Source organism: Cervus canadensis, chromosome 6 (genome assembly GCF_019320065.1).
Source record: "Cervus canadensis isolate Bull #8, Minnesota chromosome 6, ASM1932006v1, whole genome shotgun sequence".
NCBI classification, from domain to species: Eukaryota; Metazoa; Chordata; class Mammalia; order Artiodactyla; family Cervidae; genus Cervus; species Cervus canadensis.
In genome coordinates, this window is record NC_057391.1 from 38,619,266 (window position 1) to 38,640,843 (window position 21,578).

General features: G+C 40.8%; 1 protein-coding gene and 1 non-coding gene across 5 annotated transcripts in view; both read left to right on the forward strand.

The window, feature by feature from the left end:
• The window catches only part of GANC (glucosidase alpha, neutral C), a 64,660-nt gene that overhangs the window by 42,213 nt on the left and 869 nt on the right, over positions 1–21,578 (forward strand). For all 4 annotated transcript variants that reach the window (XM_043471567.1, XM_043471570.1, XM_043471566.1 and 1 more), the window contains 8 exons: positions 3,148–3,249; positions 4,335–4,578; positions 8,967–9,031; positions 10,865–10,941; positions 13,664–13,738; positions 16,993–17,106; positions 18,324–18,436; positions 20,921–21,024. In XM_043471567.1, coding sequence (XP_043327502.1) covers positions 3,148–3,249; positions 4,335–4,578; positions 8,967–9,031; positions 10,865–10,941; positions 13,664–13,738; positions 16,993–17,106; positions 18,324–18,436; positions 20,921–21,024 — 894 coding nt within the window. The remainder of the gene's footprint in view (positions 1–3,147; positions 3,250–4,334; positions 4,579–8,966; positions 9,032–10,864; positions 10,942–13,663; positions 13,739–16,992; positions 17,107–18,323; positions 18,437–20,920; positions 21,025–21,578) is intronic.
• Positions 6,830–6,936, forward strand: LOC122444385. The gene has a single exon (XR_006270228.1). It is a non-coding gene; the product is annotated as a U6 spliceosomal RNA (small nuclear RNA).

Sequence of the window (21,578 nt, forward strand, 5' to 3'; positions counted from 1 at the left end):
TGTGGCTCAGCTGGTAAAGAATCCTCCTGCAATCAGGGAGACCTGGGTTTGATCCCTGGGTTGGGAAGATCCTCTGGAGAAGGGAAAGATTACCCACTCCAGTATTCTGGCCTGGAGAATTCCATGGACTGTATAGTCCTTGTGGTCACAAAGAGTCAGACATGACTAAGCAACTTTCACTTTCACTTTTCATGGAAGAACTGGCCACTTAGTTGGCAGAATATCTTTAGAGAATCTATTTTCTGGGATGGCCATTTCTGACCCTGTCTCTTTGATTTATCAAAACCAGAGAAAATATACTTCTAACATTCCTTCAGTCACCTGTTCCACTAAGCAATGTGGTTTAAAATAGACCTAGCTTTTTTGCTTGTGGTCAGGGTCATCTATAGCTGGATCCAGTTTACTAGCTAATGCAGATCTAGTTCAGCCTAACCACCCCATAGCAGGAAGGCTATTTTAAGTCCCCTGACCTTGCATAAATAGCCCAAAGCTTAGGTCCCAGTTTGAGGAATCCAGCCTTTATTTCACCAGAGACATTATTAGGCCTCCTACTCCACTCCTGAAAACCAGCCCCAGTGATACTCTGGAAAAGGTCACAATATTATCAGCAGGCAAAGATGTACAGAGATGCTCAACACAGCATTAGTGCTTAAAATAAAAAGAAATAAAGAAAATCCAGATTCTAACAATAAGGGAATAGTTATTCAGTTATGGTGTATCCATATGATAGACTGTCATAAGGATATTTAATATATGCCTTAATTGCATGGTAGATGAGGGAGGGGAAAAGCAGGATACCTAAATGTTTATATATTATCCTGATTTTATTTAAAAAAAATATATATATATAGGTATATGTAGGTAGTAATCTAAATGAGGCTTCCCAGATAGTGCTAGTGGCAAAGAACCCACCTCTCAGTTCAGGAGACCTAAGAGACTTGGGTTCGATCCCTGAGTTGGGAAGATCGCCTGGAGGAGGGCATGGCAACCCACTCCAGTATTCTTTCCTAGAGAATCCCATGGACAGAAAAGCCTGGCCAGCTCAAGTTCATGGGGTCTCAAAGAGTTGGACACGAAAGAGGCGACTTAGCAAGCACCCACGCAGTATTCTAAATGAATATAGTACCATGGTGATTATGAGTTACTTTAATTTTCTTCTTTTTTATCTCTATTTTCCAAATTCTCTATAAGTATCCTTTTTAATCACTAAAACAAGTAAGGTCTTTGAATGAAAACATTTATAAGGAGAAATTTTAAAAAAGATATAACTGGAGGTAGTGGAGAGGTGGGCTGGGGGTTTGGGGTTAGCAGATGCAAACTATTACATATAGAATGGATAAACAACATGATCCTGCTGTGTAGCACAGGGAACTATATTCAATATCCTGATATAAACCGTAATGGAAAAGAATATGAAAATGTATATATGTATAACTGGATCACTGCTGTGCAGCAGAAATTAGCACAAAATTGTAAATCAGCTATACTTAAAAAAATAACAGAAGATATGCATATAAGTAATCTTTTATCTCTTAAATATATTGGCCCGTTGCCTAGTCTTCAATATTCTGTGTGAAGCTATTGACTCACCACCAAAGCGTACCAAGTGAGGCATTACAAAGAACACTGTTGTATCAAGTCCTGTGCTGAGACCAACAGCCAGAGAGAACTTCCAACTAAACAGCCATTTGAGACCTGAAAACATCTGCATATTTACATGAACTTTGATACTTTATAAGAATGTTGTGGGTTTCAAAGTCATTATGTAGATATATACATACCTCATTTGAAGTCCAGGAGGAATTATGAAGGTACTGTTTTAAAAGAAAAATCTCTTGAAAATATTTTCCTTTGCTAGCCATAGGACAGCCTAAAATTTCTACAAAATATTAAAACAAAAATAGCCACCAAAAGTATTTTAATAAAAGAGAGACAAATGTTTCAGGAGTAATATAGACTTAATAAAATAGGTTATTTTCTTTTATGAATCTCTTTAGTGCTATATATCTTTACAAGTTCTTATCAACTATTCAGTGCTCAAGAGCACTGGCTTTAGAGTCAGACTGCCTGAGCTCAAATCCTACCATATCCACTTTTGCCATATTTCCGTCTGCTGTAAAATAAAGTTTGTTTACCTGATAGAGTTGTTATGATGATTAAATGGAATGATACAAGCAAAGTAGCATACCTCCTGGCTCAGCGAGGGCTCTATAAATGTTAACTATTGTTATTGCTACTTTATTTTGTCTCCCTCATGTGGTCTTAAAACCTCTTATAGAGGATTTTGCAGAAAGCAGGGTGGCACATAGGCATGTAGAATTCAGAAAGAATCCAACACATAGATGGTCAAATATTTAGCAGCAAAGTTGCCAAGGCAATTCAATGGAGAAAGGAGTTTTTTCAATAAATAGTATTGAAACATGGGGTATCCATATGGGGGAGAGGGGAAGAACCTTGACCCTTACCTCACACCATACACACAAAATAACTCAAAATGGAATATAGACTTATATTATAAAAGTTAAAACAAACAAAAGGCTTCTAGACAAAAAATGTAGAAAACCTTCATGACTTTGAGATGGCAAAATTTCTTAGAACACAAAAAGCACAAAACATAAAATTAAAAAATGATAAATTGGACTTCATCAAAATTTTAAAAAGAAATTGTTAAGAAAATGAAAGTGAAAGTCACTCAGTCATACCCAATTCTTTGTGACCCCATGGACTATACAGTCCATGGAATTCTCCAGGCCAGAATACTGGAGTGAGTAGCCTTTCCCTTCTCCAGGGGAACTTCCCAACCCCAGGAATCAAATCCAGGTCTCCTGCATTTCAGGCAGATTCTTTACCAGCTGAGCCACCAGGAAAGCCCATTGTTAAGAAAATGAAAGTCAAGTCATAGACTGAGAGAAGACATTTGCGATATACATATATGTTTATATATGTGTGTGTGTATATATATATATATACACATAGAACTTGTATCCAGAATATATAAAGAGCTTTCACAATTAAATAATTAAAAGAAAGAAATGTTTTCCTTTATATTGTCTATTACAAATATGGAATCTAAATATGAAATTGAGTACACATGGGCTGATTTTTTTTTCTTTCTTTCTTTTAATACCTTCTTACTGATGACCAAAGGTGCTGTGTGGACAGGTGATAACACAGCAGAGTGGAGTTACCTGAAAATTTCTATCCCTATGTTACTTACCCTCAGCGTGACTGGGATCTCTTTTTGTGGAGGTAAGATGATAGCCTCAGGCCTGAAGTGAAAGAAAAATCAAAGCAGGGGTGGGTGGTGTTTTCATTAAAGCTGGTCAGAAATCCCTTCTTGTGAGTTGTTTTCAACAGAATAAACGTGGGAAAGAGAAAATGAGGAGAATGGAGAACAGACTAGAGAGGAGAATGAAGGGGACGAATGTCTCGTCTGAACAGAGAACATGAAGTAAAGTCATCAGAAAGAGAGCCACAGTGTTCTTTTCCTCATTCTCTTACTGCTCTGTTCCTTTCTTTAGACACTCTTGATAACTGAGTTTCTCTTCTTGAAATACTCCTTTTCTATCTGAAAGTGAAAAAAATGGAGAGAACTACAAAGAATTTAGCAAATCAGAAATCAGCTATACAGAAATCTGTGGCATTTTATATATATGCACACACACTTGGAAAAGATAAAATTTAGTTAAAATTCTCTGATGGGCTGCCTTCCCCTAGTCCTAGTAACTCCCTGCAGGTGAGCGATCTCAGTACAGAGATGCTCAACCTGGCTACAGGTCCAGCTGCTCCTTGTTTTCTGTGGGACTGGAAGCACTTAATGTCACATTATGATATTTGTGTTTTTCAATGGCACTAGTTCACATTTGACACAAAGAATTTGTATCCTGCTTAAGGGCTAAACCTGAAATTTTCTCCCTAAACCTCTAATTCTGATTATGTCTCTCTCTTTAGTTCTTTCTATAGTTTTTATCTTGCTTTCAAAATCAGTTGCCAACCACCCCCACCCACCCCCATCACTAAATACAGGCTTATTGACTCGCGTAGATATTTTTCAGTTTCTGAATTACCAGGGTTCAGGACAAACAGAAATATTGATCTTTCAATAAAGCCTTTTGACAGGAAAAGAACATATTCAAAGAGCATATTGTCAGATCCCTAAACAGCCTGAGGTTTTTAGTATGTGCTTCCTAATTTGAGGCCACACTTTGATGCTGTTATTTTGAGTGCATATACATACCTTTGCCCTATTGGTCTGCAAGGCCTTATCTTACCTGTGGGCATCATCTGTTAGACCCCTGGGTGTCTCACTCAGCCTTTCTTTACTGACTAATCAGCGGATGTAGGTGGCTTCATCGGGGATCCAGAGGCAGAGCTGCTAGTACGGTGGTACCAGGCGGGAGCCTACCAGCCCTTCTTCCGTGGCCATGCCACCATGAAGACCAAGCGACGGGAGCCCTGGCTCTTTGGGGAGGAGCACACCCCGCTCATCCGAGAAGCCATCAGAGAGCGCTACACCCTCCTGCCCTACTGGTATTCTCTGTTCTACTCTGCACACGTGGCTTCTCAGCCTGTCATGAGGTAAACAGGCTTCACCACCACTCCAGTAACCAGTCTCTACCAGAAGATCCCCTCAGCCACTGGCAATGAAGTAACTACAGTGATTGCAAAAGAAAAGCCAGGTGTTTAACCAAGTGTCAGTCAGGTTATTGAGCACCAGCTGTGAGCAGGGTCAGGCAGTAGAGGTCACAGAATATAAAAACTAGATCTCCTGCCATTTGGTGATTCAAGCATTAATATTTGGTTAGTGTTAGTTGCTCAGTCGTGTCCAACTCTTTGTAACCTTTGAATAGTATCCTCTGTCTGTGGAATTCTCCAGGCAAGAATACTGGAGTGGGGTAGCCATTCCCTTCGCCAGGGGATCTTCCCGACCCAGGGATCAAACCTGGGTCTCCTACACTGCAGGCAGATTATTTACCATCCAAGCCACCAGGGAAACCCATAATATTTAGTAGGGGATAGAAATAGAAGAAAGAAAGGAAGGAAGAGAAAGAAAAGATATTGTACTTCAGTTCATCTAGTATTTAATCCATGTAGGGAAACAAAACATGCTACCCCAGAATGTGTCTTTTTGGCTTGAGGATTCTTAGGAGCTGATTGTTTTTAAATGTACAAAAGGCTCAGGAAGTCTTTCTTTTTAACCTCCTCCTTAAATGCCTACATGAATTTAGATAAAGAGCTTGGTCCAGGAAGTACATTATCACCAGAGATATCTACAAGGAATATGAGCTAAGCATTACTATGCTTAGCAATAGGGGAAGTAATATGCTTAGTAGGGGGAAGGTGGGAACTAAAGTCCTCTCTGTGTCCCATTGTCTTTGCATGGCCCAGCAAATGTTTATCAAACATTTGTTTTTCCATCTCCAAGTGAATATCTTGCCTCATTTTTGGTTTTTTATCTTTTTTTTTTTTTTGGCTGCACCATGAGGCATGTGGGATCTTAGTTCCCAGACCAGAGAACCCATGCCCCCTGCAGGGGAAGCACAGAATCTTAACCACTGGACTACCAGGGGAAGTTTCCTTTCTCCGCTTTGAAGTCCCAAACCTCACTCACTTCTTCTCTCAGGTGTTATATCAGCCTCAATTGCCTATCTTGTCTTTAGGCAGTATATTTTTATGGAGCTCCTGTTTATACATCATTAAATTTGATTTTCTACTGTTAAACTCTGTCTTGTCAACTTAATTCTTAAACCAGTCAGAAAAACCTAGGATAGAAGAAAGTAGCTTTTTCGTCCCCCACACCCACAAGCATTCTCTCGTGAAGAACAACTTATTCTGCCAGCCTTAGCTCTCTCTTACCCTTAGGGCTTTTCCTGGTGTATAAATTATATTCTGATTCTATTTTGAAGGCAAGATGTGAATGCCAACTTTCTGGGTTAGAGAACAGTACACACAGAGACACACATAGTACATCAAGACCTCTAGATCAGCAGTTCCTCAGCCTGACTCAGATCAGAATCACCTGGGGAGCTTTTTATAAAATACAGATTCCCAGGCCAGACCTCCAAACCTATTATGAGTCCCTTGGTTAAGTTCCAGAGATCTATGTTTGTTGGAAGTTTTCCTGGTAATTTTAGACATCAGCCAAGTTTAGATGCTTTGTTACTATTTAATAGCAAAGGAATAGATTATTACAAAGGCTAGTGAATAAAATGAAAATGTTTCTCTTATTAAAAAGTATCTTTCCCTCATGAAATTGAAAGCAACATTAGAACCATGAAGTTAATATCCAGAAATATTGAAAGTTTCATGATTTACTAAGCCCAAATGCCTCCTACTTAGTTGTGTACAACAGTAATAATAAAACAAAACCCAAACACCACACGAGTTTCTGAAACCTCCACAAATGTTGCCAACTTGAAAACAAGGAAAACCAATTCTTTTCACGTAGATAATGATTAAGGATGCATGAAAAGTATTGACAATTAAAAAATGGCACAGATTCTACATTATAAAATTCAATTTTACCAACATTTAAGTTTGGTAGAAACCAACACAATACAGAAAGTGAAGAAGAACTAAAGAGCGTCTTGATGAAAGTGAAAGAGAAGAGTGAAAAAGTTGGCTTAAAAGCTCAACATTCAGAAGACTAAGATCATGGCATCTGGTCCCATCACTTCATGGCAAATACATGGGGAAACAGTGGCTGACTTTATTTTGGGGGGCTCCAAAGTCACTGCAGATGGTGACTGCAGCCATGAAATTAAAAGACGCTTACTCCTTGGAAGGAAAGTTATGACCAACCTAGATAGCATTTTAAAAAGCAGAGACAGTGCTTGCTTCGGCAGCACATATACTAAAATTGGAACAATACAGAGAAGATTACCATGGCCCCTGTGCAAGGATGATACTCAAATTTGTGAAGCGTTCCATATTTTTACACATGAAAAGATGCTCAACATCTCTCACTATCAGAGAAACGCAAATCGAAACCTCAATGAGGTACCATTACACACCAGTCAGAATGGCTGCTATCCAAAAGTCTACAAGCAATAAATGCTGGAGAGGGTGTGGAGAAAAGGGAACCCTCTTACACTGTTGGTGGGAATGCAAACTAGTACAGCCACTATGGAGAACAGTGTGGAGATTCCTTAAAAAACTGGAAATAGAACTGCCATATGACCCAGCAATCCCACTCCTAGGCATACACACTGAGGAAACCAGATCTGAAAGAGATATGTGCACCCCAATGTTCATCGCAGCACTGTTTATAATAGCCAGGACATGGAAGCAACCTAGATGCCCATCAGCAGACGAATGGATAAGAAAGTTGTGGTACATATACACAATGGAATATTACTCAGCCATTAAAAAGAATTCATTTGAATCAGTTCTAATGAGATGGATGAAACTGGAGCCCATTATACAGAGTGAAGTAAGCCAGAAAGATAAAGACCAATACAGTATACTAACACATATATATGGAATTTAGAAAGATGATAACGATAACCCTATATGCAAAACAGAAAAAGAGACACAGATGTACAGAACAGACTTTGGGACTCTGTGGGAGAAGGTGAGGGTGGGATGTTCTGAGAGAATAGCATTGAAACAAGTATACTATCAAGGGTGAAACAGATCACCAGCCCAGGTTAGATGCATGAGACAAGTGCTTAGGGCTGGTGCACTGGGATGACCCAGAGGGATGGGATGGGGAGGCAGATGGAGGGGGGTTCAGGATGGGGAACACATGTAAGTCCATGGCTGATTCATGTTAATGTATGGCAAAAACCACTACAATATTGTAAAGTAATTAGCCTCCAACTAATAAAAATAAATGAAAATAAATAAATAATAATAAAGAAAAAGCAGAGACATTACTTTGCCAACAAAGGTCTGTCTAGTCAAGGCTATGGTTTTTCCAGTAGTCATGTAGGGATGTGAGAATTGGACTGTAAAGAAAGCTGAGCACCAAAGAATTGATGCTTTTGAACTGTGGTGTTGGAGAAGACTCTTGAGAGTCCCTTGGACTGCAAGGAGGTCCAACCAGTCCATCCTAAAGGACATCAACCTTGAGTATTCATTGGAAGGACTGATGTTGAACTTGGAACTCCAGTACTTTGGCCACCTGATGTGAAGAGCTGATTCATTTGAAAAGACCCTGGTGCTGGGAAAGATTGAAGGCAGGAGGAGAAGGGGATGACAGAGGATGAGTCGGATGGCATCACCAACTCAATGGACATGAGTTTGAGTAAACTCCGGGAGTTGGTGATGGACAGGGAGGCCTGGCGTTCTGTGGTTCATGGAGTCCCGAGGACTCGGACACGACTGAGTTACTGAACTGAACTGAACTGGACACAATAAAGTAAAGCAATTGTCCTTCAATTAAAAATAAATTAATTTAAAAAAACATTTAGTTTGTTTTACACCAAACATGTTAGGCATTTGGACTTGGACAAAGTTCCGATTATGCCTGTCAGAGTAATTTGGTGCTCAACAATGAGAACGAGAAGTTTTGGGTACTAGAATTCTCAAGCTTTAATTGAACCATTTAAGCTAACAGCTCTTTCACACAAGAAAACTATATAGTAATCATAACAAGGGGATCCCAGTTGGTGCTAATGATAAAGAACCCACCTGCCAATGCAGGAAATGTAAGAGACTGGGTTCGATCCCTGAGTCTAGAAGATGCCCTGAAGAACCCACTCCAGTATTCTTGCCTGAGAAATCCCATGGACAGAGGAGCCTGATGGTGGGCTATAGCCCATGGAGCTGCAAAGAGTTGAACAAGACTTAGCAACTAAACAACAGCAACAATCATAATCAGTGCTTATAAAATCTTGACTCATATGATAAGAGTCTTGACTTTTTCCAATTTCCTTTAAATAGTTATAAACTGAAAATATGAGTGAATTATAAAAAAAATCTAATGATGTTGAAGTAAGAAATTCCTTTTTTCTTTTCCCCAGGCCTCTGTGGGTAGAGTTTCCTAATGAATTAGAGACTTTTAGTGTGGAAGATGAATACATGCTGGGTGAGCATTTCTGGATGAATTTTACTTATGATAAATACTATAATTATGTTTTTCTTATTATATTTTCTAGTATAGGAACACTAAAAAATCCCTAGTCTCAAGAAAGCCAAAAAGAAAAGAAATTTCATCACCAAGATTTTTAGTGTATTGGTGGGATCCCAACTCTATTCTTTTGTCATGTAGTGCTTCTCATAATATGTTAACATCATATAAACCCATTCTGTTTGTGAATGCAATTTGGGATTCTTGTTCAGGGTCTACCTCTAAGCCTTAAGATACCACCACAGGGAAGGGAAGTAGAAAAAGTAAACCAGATAGTTATCTTTGTAAAGACCCAGAAGAGCTTATTTCATATGCAAAACAGGACTGGGGTTGTTTGTTTTCGGTTGGCCTCTTTAGTAGGGGTTAATCAAATTTGGACGGAGAAGGCAATGGCACCCCACTGCAGTATCTTGCCTGGAAAATCCCATGGGCGGAGGAGCCTGGTGGGCTGCAGTGCATGGGGTTGTGAGGAGAAGGAGTCGGACACGACTGAGTGACTTCACTTTCACTTTTCACTTTCATGCATTGGAGAAGGAAATGGCAGCCCACTCCAGTGTTCTTGCCTGGAGAATCCCAGGGACGGGGGAGCCTGGTGGGCTGCTGTCTATGCGGTCTCACAGAGTCGGACACAACTGAAATGATTTAGCAGCAGCAGCAGCAGCAATCAAATGTGGAACAGGGAAGTTTATCATTTGGGTAATACATTCAAGAGGCCAGGCTTGACAGAGAGTTGCCCAGAAGGTGAATTCTGTTTCTAAACAGTAGAACCCCCAAAATGTAAAAAACCTATCTCTTTAGGTCTCCACTCATCCTTGGGTCTCAAGTTAAAAAGCTACTGCTTCCTTAGGGAAAATTTTCCTGACCAAATTGCTTCCTAATATCTATTTCCACCTGCCTTAATCAAAGTCAGTCCCTCTTAATACATAATTTTCATTCCATTTTGTACTTTTGCCGGTTTACTATTTGTCTTAGCTCTAATTAATTTGTAATTACTTGTTTAATATCTGTTTTTGGCTGTAAACTTGATGAGGGCAGGGACCTTGTCTGTCTAATTTGAAGCTACATTCCTCGATATGATACCTGCCCAAGAAAGAGGGCCTGAATATCTGTGCAGACCACACTTCTGGGTCACAGTTGTAGACTCACCACATTCAGAGTCACGTATAGCAAACAATGAAGCATTTGCAGACGTGAAATGGTGCTTTCATACTACAGCTGGGCACCAAGTGAGACCATGCTGGACTATGTCAGGGTCCCTCCCTGTAGTCCTAATACACCATAAGTGGATTAGTGATGGCAGTGATACAGTCACCTCTGGTCACCTGTCCTCTTTCTGACTAACAATACGTCTCCCTGAGGAATCATTGGTTCAACTCACTAGGATCTCTGCCTTTAAGAAGTTCAGTTGAGTGGTCTTTGAAACCACAGAAGCACTCAATTAAGAGAGCAACACTGAAACATACACATTACCATATGTAAAATTACATAGCCAGTGGAGGTTTGCTGTGTGACACAGGAAGCTCACATCCGGTGCTCTGTGACAACCTAGAGGGGTGGGGTGGGGTGGGGTGGAGTAGGAGGTGGGGAGAGAGGCTCAAAAAGGAGGGGACATATGTATACCTAAGGCTGATGCATGCTGATATGTGGCAGAGACCAACATAAAAACGAAAAGTAATTATCCTCCAATTATAAATAAATAAATTTAAATTAAAAAAAATTTTCTTAAAAGACAAGGGGTGTTTTCAGACCTCTTATAATGAGATTCAACTTTATCTCTTCTCCACTTTTCAGGAAGTGCTTTATTGATTCATCCAGTCACAGAACCAAAAGCTACTGTGGTTGATGTGTTTCTGCCAGGGTCAAGTGAGGTAATAGTAAACAAACCTCCACATACCTTACGTGTGTCGAATCTCTTCCTTTCGAACTTGGTGGCTTAAAACGACAAAAATTCATGCTCTCACAGCACTGGAGGCTTGAAGTCCAAAATCACGGCGTGACAAAAATTTATGCTGTCACCACACTAGAGGCTTGAAGTCCAAAATCACGGCGTGGGCAGAGTTGGTTCCTCCTGGAGGTTCTGAGGGAGGGTCTGTGCCATGTCACTCTCCACACTCCCCACTTCTGGGGGCTGCCTGCACTCTTGGCATTCCTTGGCTTGTACCCACCTCACTTCATTCTATGCCTCCATCTTCACTGTGTGTGTCTGTGTCTCCTCTCCCATCTGTCTCTTACAAGACACTTGTGGTGATATTTAGGGCCTATCTAAATAATTCCACTGCATTCCCTGGTGGCTCAGAGGTTAAAGCGTCTGCCTGCAATGCAGGAGACCTGGGTTCAATCCCTGGGTCCGGAAGATCCCCTGGAGAAGGAACTGGAACCCACTCCAGTATTTCTGCGTGGAGAATCCCATGGACGGAGGAGCCTGGTCAGCTACAGTCCACGGGGTCGCAAAAAGTCAGACACGACTGAGCGACTTCACTTTCACTTTCACTTAAATAATTCCAGATAATCTTCTTAAGATCCTCAATTTGGTCAAATCTGTTCCCATAAAGGTAATATTCACTCCTTCCAGGGATTAGGAAGCAAATACATCTTTTTGAAGGGCCACCATTCAGCCCACTGCACCTGTCATCATTGATAGGACAATAGTCAGGCTTTTCTACAGAAAGCCCATGAATGATGTTCTTTCTACTTGGTTTCTCTAGTAATTTGTAGTTCTGAAGGTGGGGGCTCTTTACAAAGGTTCCCCTGCCAAGCAGAAACCTGAGAAAAAGGTTAAATATTACAACAGCTAAATGAATTGGCTTGCCAAGCATTTATGCTGAGATTTCTTAAATTAATTCTAAGTACAGGCTTCCATTAAGAGGAACGAGATCCCTATCTGACTTTGCCACAATTTCTATTAATGTCCTATTATCATTTTAATCACACTGTTATGACTATGTAGCCTATTCTTTCAACACTTTCCAGGAGTGTTCTGTGATTGTTTCTCTTGCTACATCTTCCCAAAGGCTGGGTAGGAGAGCCAAGCTGCTTCTTGCCTGAACTTTACCTTGCTGGTTAGCTAGTATAGCACCACGACGGGCAGAGAGCTATCTAACAGCCTAGCTGTCACCTTCCCATGTTTCTGTACAACACATTCCCTCTCCTACAAGTCTCTTTCTTGGGGAGGCCTTCTCTGACATCCTCTTTAAGATCACAGACCACTCCCACTGCCCCTGGTACCGTCTAGTTCTCCTTCATCCTTTGTCTCCGTAGAACTTGCCATTTTAAACAGCCTACACATTTACTTTTATGTTTTGTTTATTGTTTATCTCTCCCATTAGAATGTTAGCTTTTTGAGGGCCATGATTTTTATCTGTTAATGGCCACTAATCTACATGGTGTTTTGTTACCAGTTGTAATCTAATCTACATGGTGTTTTGCACCAGTTGTACCCTTCCTAGGCTGGGGATCTTTGATTATGGTACCACACACCCTGTACCTCTCATTTCAATCAGACTGGAAATGGTTGATGGGTAATCCCAACTCTTGTTTGAATCCTTTTTTTTTTTTTAACCTTTCACTCCCACCAACTCTTTATCTTGAGCTACCAGAATTCACCAAAGAAAGACATTACAAGGAAAGATAGCTAAGGGATTATCCCTTGTAAACACAGACACAGAAATCCTTGACAATACACTAGGAAACTGAATCCAGCCGAAGATAATACTTCATGACAAGGTAGGACTGATCCAGTTGAATTAAGAGTTCACTGCCGCTGACAGTCGTCAGGGCACAGCCCTCTCACAGTCACAGCAGGACAGTGACTGATTCAACATCCCAGCTTTATATAGGCTCTGGTAATCCCAGGAGGTGAACTATGGCTGCCAGAAATTATATTGGACTAAAAGAGAGAAAAAGGTTTTTTCATCCTTAAGATAGTATCTTAAGGATTTATCCCATCAGATTACTTTGGCAGGAGCTTTTTGGCACTTTAGCAAGTAAACCCCCTTGATGGGCATCTCAGATAAGAGTTTGAACCTCATCCCTGAATTGTACTCTGTTTTTAAAAAGAGACACTGTATTAGTAATCCACATTTCCATTTGTTTTTCTCTAAGGTCTGTTTCCTTGTCAGACACTCTTTTCTCCTGCCTCATTTGTAATTTATTTGCTTGCAGTGTGCTTTTGTTTTGTTGTTGTTTTCTCCCTTCCATCATCTTTTTCACTGTAAGATCATTACATTTTTATAAGCCAATTGAACTATAAAATCCACGAGGGCAGATTCTATGTCTTTCTGTTCACTCGTGTGTACCCAGCAATGCTTGGCACATGGTAGGTTGTTCAGTAAATAACTTTTGGATGGATGAATGGAAATATCAATGGCCTTTTACTCAGCTTAATCCATCACAGTACTAGGTTAGTTAGTCCTTTGGGATTTTCTTAAAAGCATATGTTCTCTCTAATTTCTATTCAAAAAATTTTAAATTAAACTTATTTTAGCTTTATGGTTATGTGAAATCCAAATAAATGGATGTTTTATTAAATAATGAAATCATGAGCAAAATGTGCTTATACACATTTTTTCACTAGGGTCTGTTTCTTTTCAGATTTGGTATGACTCTAAGACATTTGCTCACTGGAAAGGAGCGTGTACAGTAAAGATCCCAGTAACCTTGGACTCTGTAAGCTATTTTCAGACTGTTATTTTTACCTATTGTGCTGATTAGTCTACTCAGGCTGCCATGACAAAATACCATAGACTGACTGGCTTCAACAACAGAGTTATTTTCTCACTGTTCTGGAGGCTTGAAGCCCCAGATCAAGGGCCCAACCAGTTCGGTTCCTGGTGAGGGATTTCTTCCTGGCATGGAGACAGACACCTTCTTGCTGCATCCTCTTATGGTAGAGGGAGTGTGTGCTCTTGTGTCTCTTATGACACTAATCATTTGGATCAGGGCCCCACTCCTATGACTTCACTTAATCTTAATTACCTCTGTAAAGGTCTTCAAATACAGTCACACTGGGGGAGCAATGGCGAGTGACCATTAATGGGTACAGGGTTTCTTTTGGGGGGTGATTTTTAACTGATTATGGTGATGGTTGCATGACTCTGAATATACTAAAAACCATTTAATTGTATACTGTAAATGGATGAATTATATGACATGTGAATTTTTTATCAATAAAACTGCCAAAATGTGAGGGGAAAAAAAAAGAGTATAAAAATAACGTGTACCCTGATTTCAGTTTGGAACACTGAAGACAAACAGTTCTCCCCCATTTATTTACCTTTGTATGTCAAAGAAGAATAATCACACTGACAACAGGGAGTAAACACAGTGGTAGCACACATACCATACAGAATATCCTTCTACAGGACCAAGTCAGGAGACCTGAGTTTCCAGTTGGACCTCGAGGCTATGAGTTATGATGTCAGACCCAGAGTGGCCCATCCAGGCTGCATCTTTTTTTTTTTTAATTAATTCATTTGTTACATTTATTTGGGTGCATCAGGTCTTAGTTGCAGTACTCGGGGTCTTCACTGTGTCATGTGGGGTCTTTAGTTGCGGTGCACGGACTCTCTAGTTGTAGCGTGCAGACTTACTTGTCCTGCGTGCTGTGGGACCTTAGTTCCCCAACCAGGGATGGAACCTGAGTCCCCTGTATTGCAAGGTGGATTTTTAACCCCTGGACCACCAGGGAAGTCCCCCAGGCTGCATTTCTGAAGGGAAGTTTGTTCCTGCAACTGGATCACAGCCACTACCAGAGGCCTGAAGTAGTGTGAAAATTTTTAAGTAGATGTATGTTATTTTTTTTAATTCTCAGCAGCAATATGAACCCCATTATAGAGAAAATGGGGCTTCCCTGGTAGCTCGCATGGTAAAGAATCCACCTACAATACAAGAGACCTGGGTTCAATTCCTGGGTCAGGAAGGTCCCTTGGGGAAGGGAATGGCAGCCCACTCCAGTATTCTTGTCTGGAAAATCCCATGAACAAAGCAGCCTGGCAGGCTATAGTCCATGGGGTCAAAAAGAGTCAGACACAACTGAGCGACTAACATGTTCATGTTCACATAAAGAAAATTATTTCAGATGCCAACTTTCAGATCCAGAATAGACCTTGACATTCATCTACTTGAATCCCTCATGCTTACAGGTGAAGACAGTGAGGTTCAGAGAAGTTAAATTACTTGTCCAGGGTTTCAGCTAAATTGTGGCAGAACTGAGATAAAACCCCAGGTCAATTGGGCTTCCACTCCAGGGCCCATCCATATTAACTTACTGCCTCATTCTTTGAAGGAAAATAAAAGAAGAAAAAGTTGACTGATGAGGGTGGGAAGTAAATGTGCTTTTACTTTTTGCTGTGAGTCAAGCAGACGGTGGACATCTTGCCTACTCCATCCTTACTGCCAACTTCCTGTATACAGCAGTCCCCCTTATCTGAGGCTTCATGTTCCTCAGTTTCAGTTACCTTCGGTCAACTGTGGCCCAAAAATATTAACTGTGGTCCAGAAACACTAAATGGAAAATTCCAGAAATAATAAGTTTTAAACTGCATGCTGCCTTGAGGAGCATGATGAAGTCTTGTGCCATCCTGCTCCATCCTGCCCAGGATGTGACTCATCCCTCTGTCCAGCAGATCCAAGCTGTGTATGCTACCCACCCATTAGTATAGGGGAAGGTATCATTATATAGGGTTCAGTACTCTCCTCGGTCTCAGGCATCCACTGGGGGTCTGGGAACATATCCCCCGTGGGGGGAGGGGGTGCCTACTGTATTCTAACTCTTCTCCCCACTTGTAGCTTACTCAGAGCAACGTGTAAGCCCTCATATGATCCAGGGAGCTTCCTAAGAGAGGACTACACTGGGAGACACGGAACCTACTGGGCTGTCCTTGCTGGGAGTGCTATTTCAGAAGACCCATGCCTACAGCCCTGTTGTCAGAGTCACGTCAAGTACCCTTGGCAGCTTCTATAACAGAAATTTCACAGATTCACCCTCAGAATTGAGCCAGTAATCCAAGTGATGCAGGGAAGCAGGGAGCAAGGGGTATATAAGCTAAAGTAGGGACAACAGTTATGTATCCCAAACCAAGAAACCACCATCTTTTATGAACATATACACATATATATCTGGGCCTGCTTGCATAGACATAAAAATCCCCTCTTTAGTAGGGTCCTAAAAATAAACTTGTTTGCTATACTGACAGGCAAATTAAGAATACAAAGCAGGAAAAGCTACCTATAGGATAGTTAGAAGAGATAATAAATTGATGGAGGTGAGAAGTTTTCCCTAATAATTTTTTAAGTGAACCATTTTTAATATTTGAACTCTCTTCCTTTTAATGCCAGGGCCTATAGTAAGCTACAAGCTGGGAGAAAAGTAAGAATACAGTAGACCCCCTTCCCCATGGGGGATATGTTCCAAGACCCCAAATGGATGCCTGAAACCGAGGAGAGTACAGAACCCTATATAAAGATATTTTCCCCTATGCTAATGAATTTGTGTTCACAAATTTATTTTGCTTTTGAGTCTACATTTATGAAGAATGTATAATGGGACTTCTCTGGCAGTCCAGTGGTTAAGAATCCACCTGCCAATTCAGAAGGCATGGGTTCCATCCCTGCTCTGGGAAGATTCCACATGTCACAGGGCGACTAAGCCTATGCACCCCAGCTACTGAACCTGTGCACTCTGGAGCCTGTGCTCTGCAACAAGAAAAGCCACCGCAGTGAGAAGCGTGCGCACCACAGCTAGAGAGTGGTCTGTGTTCAGTGCAGCTAGAGAGAGCCCAAGCGCAGCAACAAAGGCCCAGCACAACCAAAACTAACTGAATAAAAATTTTTTTGAAAAGAACGTATAATGAAATATTTTAAAAGCCTACTTTGAAATTGCCTTACATGAATCCTCCTCTGAGAGTATTGTCCTATTGTAGATACCAGTGTTTCAACGCGGTGGAAGTGTGGTACCAGTAAAGACCACTATAGGAAGATCCACAGGCTACATGACTGATTCCCCATATGGACTTCGAGTGGCCCTGAGCACTAAGGTACTTGAAAAATATTACTTTTACACCCCTTGTTTGTTATGACTCTCTTTACAGTGGTAGCCTTGAGTGTATAAAAGTGGTGAAGCCCATCTGTGGGATAGGTGCTTCTGATGTTCGTCTAGAAATCAAAGTTTTGAATCATTTCTGCATCATTGTCCAACTTATCTAACTTTCCTGAAATTGTTCTTCAGGGAACTCTGAGAACTAGAAATTATAGAAATTTCCTCTAGGGCACTGTGACCCTCGGTGCCCTGCAGCTTGGCATTGATTACCACTGGACTGAAAGCTCATTGGGCCAAAGGCAGCCTCCCATGCGGATTAGCCCTGACTCAGTCTCCGGTAAAAGGGTCCTGTGTCTATGAAACATTCCAGGGACGCAGCCCCACACACAACAACTTCCATTCTCATTGGATGGCTCAAACAACTGCAATCTCCTAGGGTAAGGTCTGGAAGGATCCAGAATTGGTCTCTTCTTTTGAAGAGATCTTTTGAGCTGAATGAGGCCTATAGCAGATTCCTCTCTTGACCATTTGCCAAAATACAATGCCAAACACCAATCCTCACTCTTAAGCAAATGTTATAATTCACTTTCTTTTTCTTACGTCTTTCTTTTCCATCCATTTCTTTTAAGCATGTCTTCTTGGGTCAAACTGTGGGCCTTGGGCCCATGGGAGGCCGTGGAATAAACTACAAGAGACTTGAAGTTCATAGCTCATGAAGCATTGTCAGTAACAGGGAACTGCCATATGGAGTGCTGTGATGTTGTCTGACATGCAAAAGGGATCCTCCTACCAAAAGTAGGAACTAGGCACCATTCTCCAAATGGAGGTTCTTCTAAAGATAGCTGATGTCGTCCATTATATACTTTTTCCTTTTAACTTCAGTTCCATTGGGTGAACGTTTCTTGACCTGTTGTCACATCTTAGGGTAGTATTTTTGAAGTCACCTATGCCACTGACCATACTTCAGAGTTTAAATCTCTTTCAACAAAGCCTAACTCTCTGTGCCTCCTCTTGTGTGACTTCCTTATTCATATTATTTCACAAATGGGTATTGAGTGTTTATATATTTTATGACTACTTTGTACAGCTTTAATATTAAGCAGTTGTTCAACATAATTTTTCACAGATTTTGTAATCAGTTATTTCCTTTAGGGGGTGACAGTCTTTTCCAAGAAAGCTATTACATGAGCATACTCTCTGTGATTCACTCTCCAGGGTTCTGCCATGGGTGAATTCTATCTCGATGATGGCCATTCTTTCCAATACCTCCACCAGAAGCAATTCTTGCACAGGAAGTTTTCGTTTTCCTCAGGTGTTTTGACCAACAGGTAATGGCAAATAAAAGAGCCGTGTGCTTTAATAAATAAATTATGCTATCCATTTGTTATCCTTAAATCCTTAAATGCAAGGCTGATGTTTTAAGGTACTATTTTTAAAAATTAATGATGAAGGCCATTTGTATTTTTCTTCTTTTCTTCCAGATTCATTAATGTATGAATTAGAAATAAAATTGTAATATATACAAGTATAGTATACAAATACAATTGTAGTATATTTAAAGTATACAGTATGATGACTTGATATATGTATACATTGTGGAAGTATTCCCGTCATCAAGTTAATTAACACGTCCATTACCTCACATGTTTAACCTTTTTTTCCACCTTTTGATGAGAGCACAAGTTCTACTCTCTTAGCAAATTTCCGTTATGCAATACAGGATTATCAACTGTATTTGCCATGTTATATATTTGATTCTCAAACCGTATTCATCTTATAACTGAAAGTCTGTACTCTTCCACCAGCCTCTCCCTACTTCTCCCACCCGTGAGCCCCTAGCAACCACCATTTTACTTTGTTTCTATGAGTTCAACTCTTTTTTCCTTTTTTTCTTTTTTTTTCACATTCCACATGTAAGTGATGCCATTCATCACTTTGTTGAATATTTCAGTTCACTTCTTGTACTGTTCAGGTCTGTGTTTTGTTAGGTACTTTTTAATATTTTCCATATGTATTGAAATTCTCATTTTGTTCATGCATTGCTCTTTGAACTTGGTGAGCATCCTTATGACCATTGGTTTGAACTATCTATCAGGTAAGCAATTTATTTCATTAAGGTCAGTTTCTGTAGATTAATCAGGTTTTTTTGTTAGGAACATATTCTCCTGTTTCATCTGCCTTGACTCCTGGTGTTGTTTCTCACATTAGATAAGACAGCCATGTCTTCCAGTCCTTACATACTGGCCTCATGTAGGAGATGATCCTCATTGATCAGCCTGTCCTGAGCTCCTTATAGCTTCCAGACCTTTGTGATTATCCACACTGCCATGTTTGTTCTTAGTGACTGCCAGTAGTTAAGGATATGCTGAGACCCATCCATATCCCAAAGGGGCATATTTTAGTCATCACTTAGATACAGGCTGATTAGAACCTTCAGGCAGTAGCTGGGAAAGTATGCAGTTAAATCCTTTCCAGGAAGAATCTGGATATTTTTGCCAGCTCCCTCTGCACTGAGCCCTGGGGGGACAGCCACGCTGCCTATTAACAACTGCTTCTTTATTTGCTGTAATTAACTCTGTTGTCTCTCGGAGCAAGGTGATTTGAGGGCCTGTCTCTCCAGGTGGGAGCCTTGAAAGGAGGGACACTGGAAGTATGACCCAAACCTTTTACTTTTTCTGGAGAAGCTAGGATTGCAAATTCCTTCCCAATTGTATGGGACTATGCCAGGGGTGGGGCTTCCCTGGTAGCTCAGAGGTAAAGAATCCACCTGCAATGCAGGAGTCACAGGAGACACAGGTTCATTCCCTGGGTTGAAGAGATTCCCTGGAGGAGGGCATGGCAACTCACTCCAGTTTTCTTGCCTGGAGAATCCCCATGGACAGAGCCTGGAGCTTACAGTCCACAGGGTCACAAAGAGTCGGATACAAGTGAAGTGACTTAGCACGCAAACATGCCAGGGGTGGGAGTTATATGGAAAGTGTGTCTCAGCCTTTCCTGCTTGTTTTGATGTGGGTATTTTCTCAGTCACCCAATGTGCAGGAGTCACTCAACTAGTTTTCTGGTTTCTCTCAAAGAGAATTGTTCCATGTGTAGCTTTATATTCAGTGCATCTGTAGGAAAAGGGAAATTCAGGAGCCTCTTATGTTGCCACTTTGGTCTGGAGCCCCTGGGAATATTTTTCAATCACTCTATGAACATCCCTTCCTTATTGTCTTCATCTCCCTTTCCTTCCTTCTCTGAAAAATGAAAAAGAATTCAGTATAAATTCCTATTAATCCCATTTATCCATCTATTCAAACATTCATTAAGGATCTGATTTCTTGCAATTTGATTGCAGCATCCAAGTCACATTTGGGACTTCAGTGTCCTTAAGTGATGTCCCTCCTAATGGCTTGTTACAGGAAGACTACTGGTTAGCTTGGGCTTTCCAGATGACTCAGTGGTAAACAATCTGTCTGCCATAACAGGAGACACAGGAGATGCAGGTTTGATCCATGGATCATCAGGATCTCCTGGAGTAGGAAATGGCAACCTGTTTCAGTGTTCTTGCCTGGAAAATTCCATGGACAGAGGAGCCTAGTGGGCTACGGTTCATGGAGTCGCAAAGAGACACGACTGAGCATGTTTGCACTGGTTAGCTTGTCTTCGGCATATAGAGTCATCTTTTCCCATCTCTTCATCCTAGTAAATGTGACAGCTAGGTGTCACATGCCTCCATAGGCATGAAAGATGGGAGGGGATGGTGATCTAGTAGCCAGTCCAAACCCCTGTTCCTCTCCTTTTCCTAATGTCATTTGTTGTATCTATTCCAGTTGTGCTGACGAGAGGGGTCATTATCCCAGCAAGTGTGTGGTGGAGCAGATCTTGGTCCTAGGCCTCAAGAAGCAGCCATCTTCTGTGACTGCCCACTCAGCTGGTGAGGAAACAGTCCACTTGGTTCTATAAGCATAGAAGTATTTGCCGTGAAGAGATGGTTAGTCTAAAGTTGATATAATGTGCTTAGCCAAGTGGACTCTGCTCTTTCTGGCAGGAGTCAAATATACTAGTATCTAGAGGGGACGAGGCCATCCTGCTTCTCTCTTCATCAACTGCCTTTCTGCTTATTGTAAGCTGTTAATATTTTCCTGAGGGAAATCATTTGGGGTTTGAAATAATATTGTAGCTTCTCTGAATATTTGTTTTAAACTGTAGGTATCTGAAGTCATAGGGAATCCTACTGATATTTATTGAGTTTCTTAAAGGACCTGGGACAGGATATATCTTTTTTTTAACCTACTGAATTTGCTGGGCAAATCACTTTGCTCCTTACAGTTTCTTTTCATTCAGTCTTTTACTCAGAAAACTGGAGTGCTTCTTGTTTTAAAAATTCATGGAAGTCCAGGAGTACAAGTGGTATTAATTTGGATTCTCCTATATGGAATATAAAATTTTGTGATAGAGACAGAAACATTTTCAAATTCAAAGAAAAGA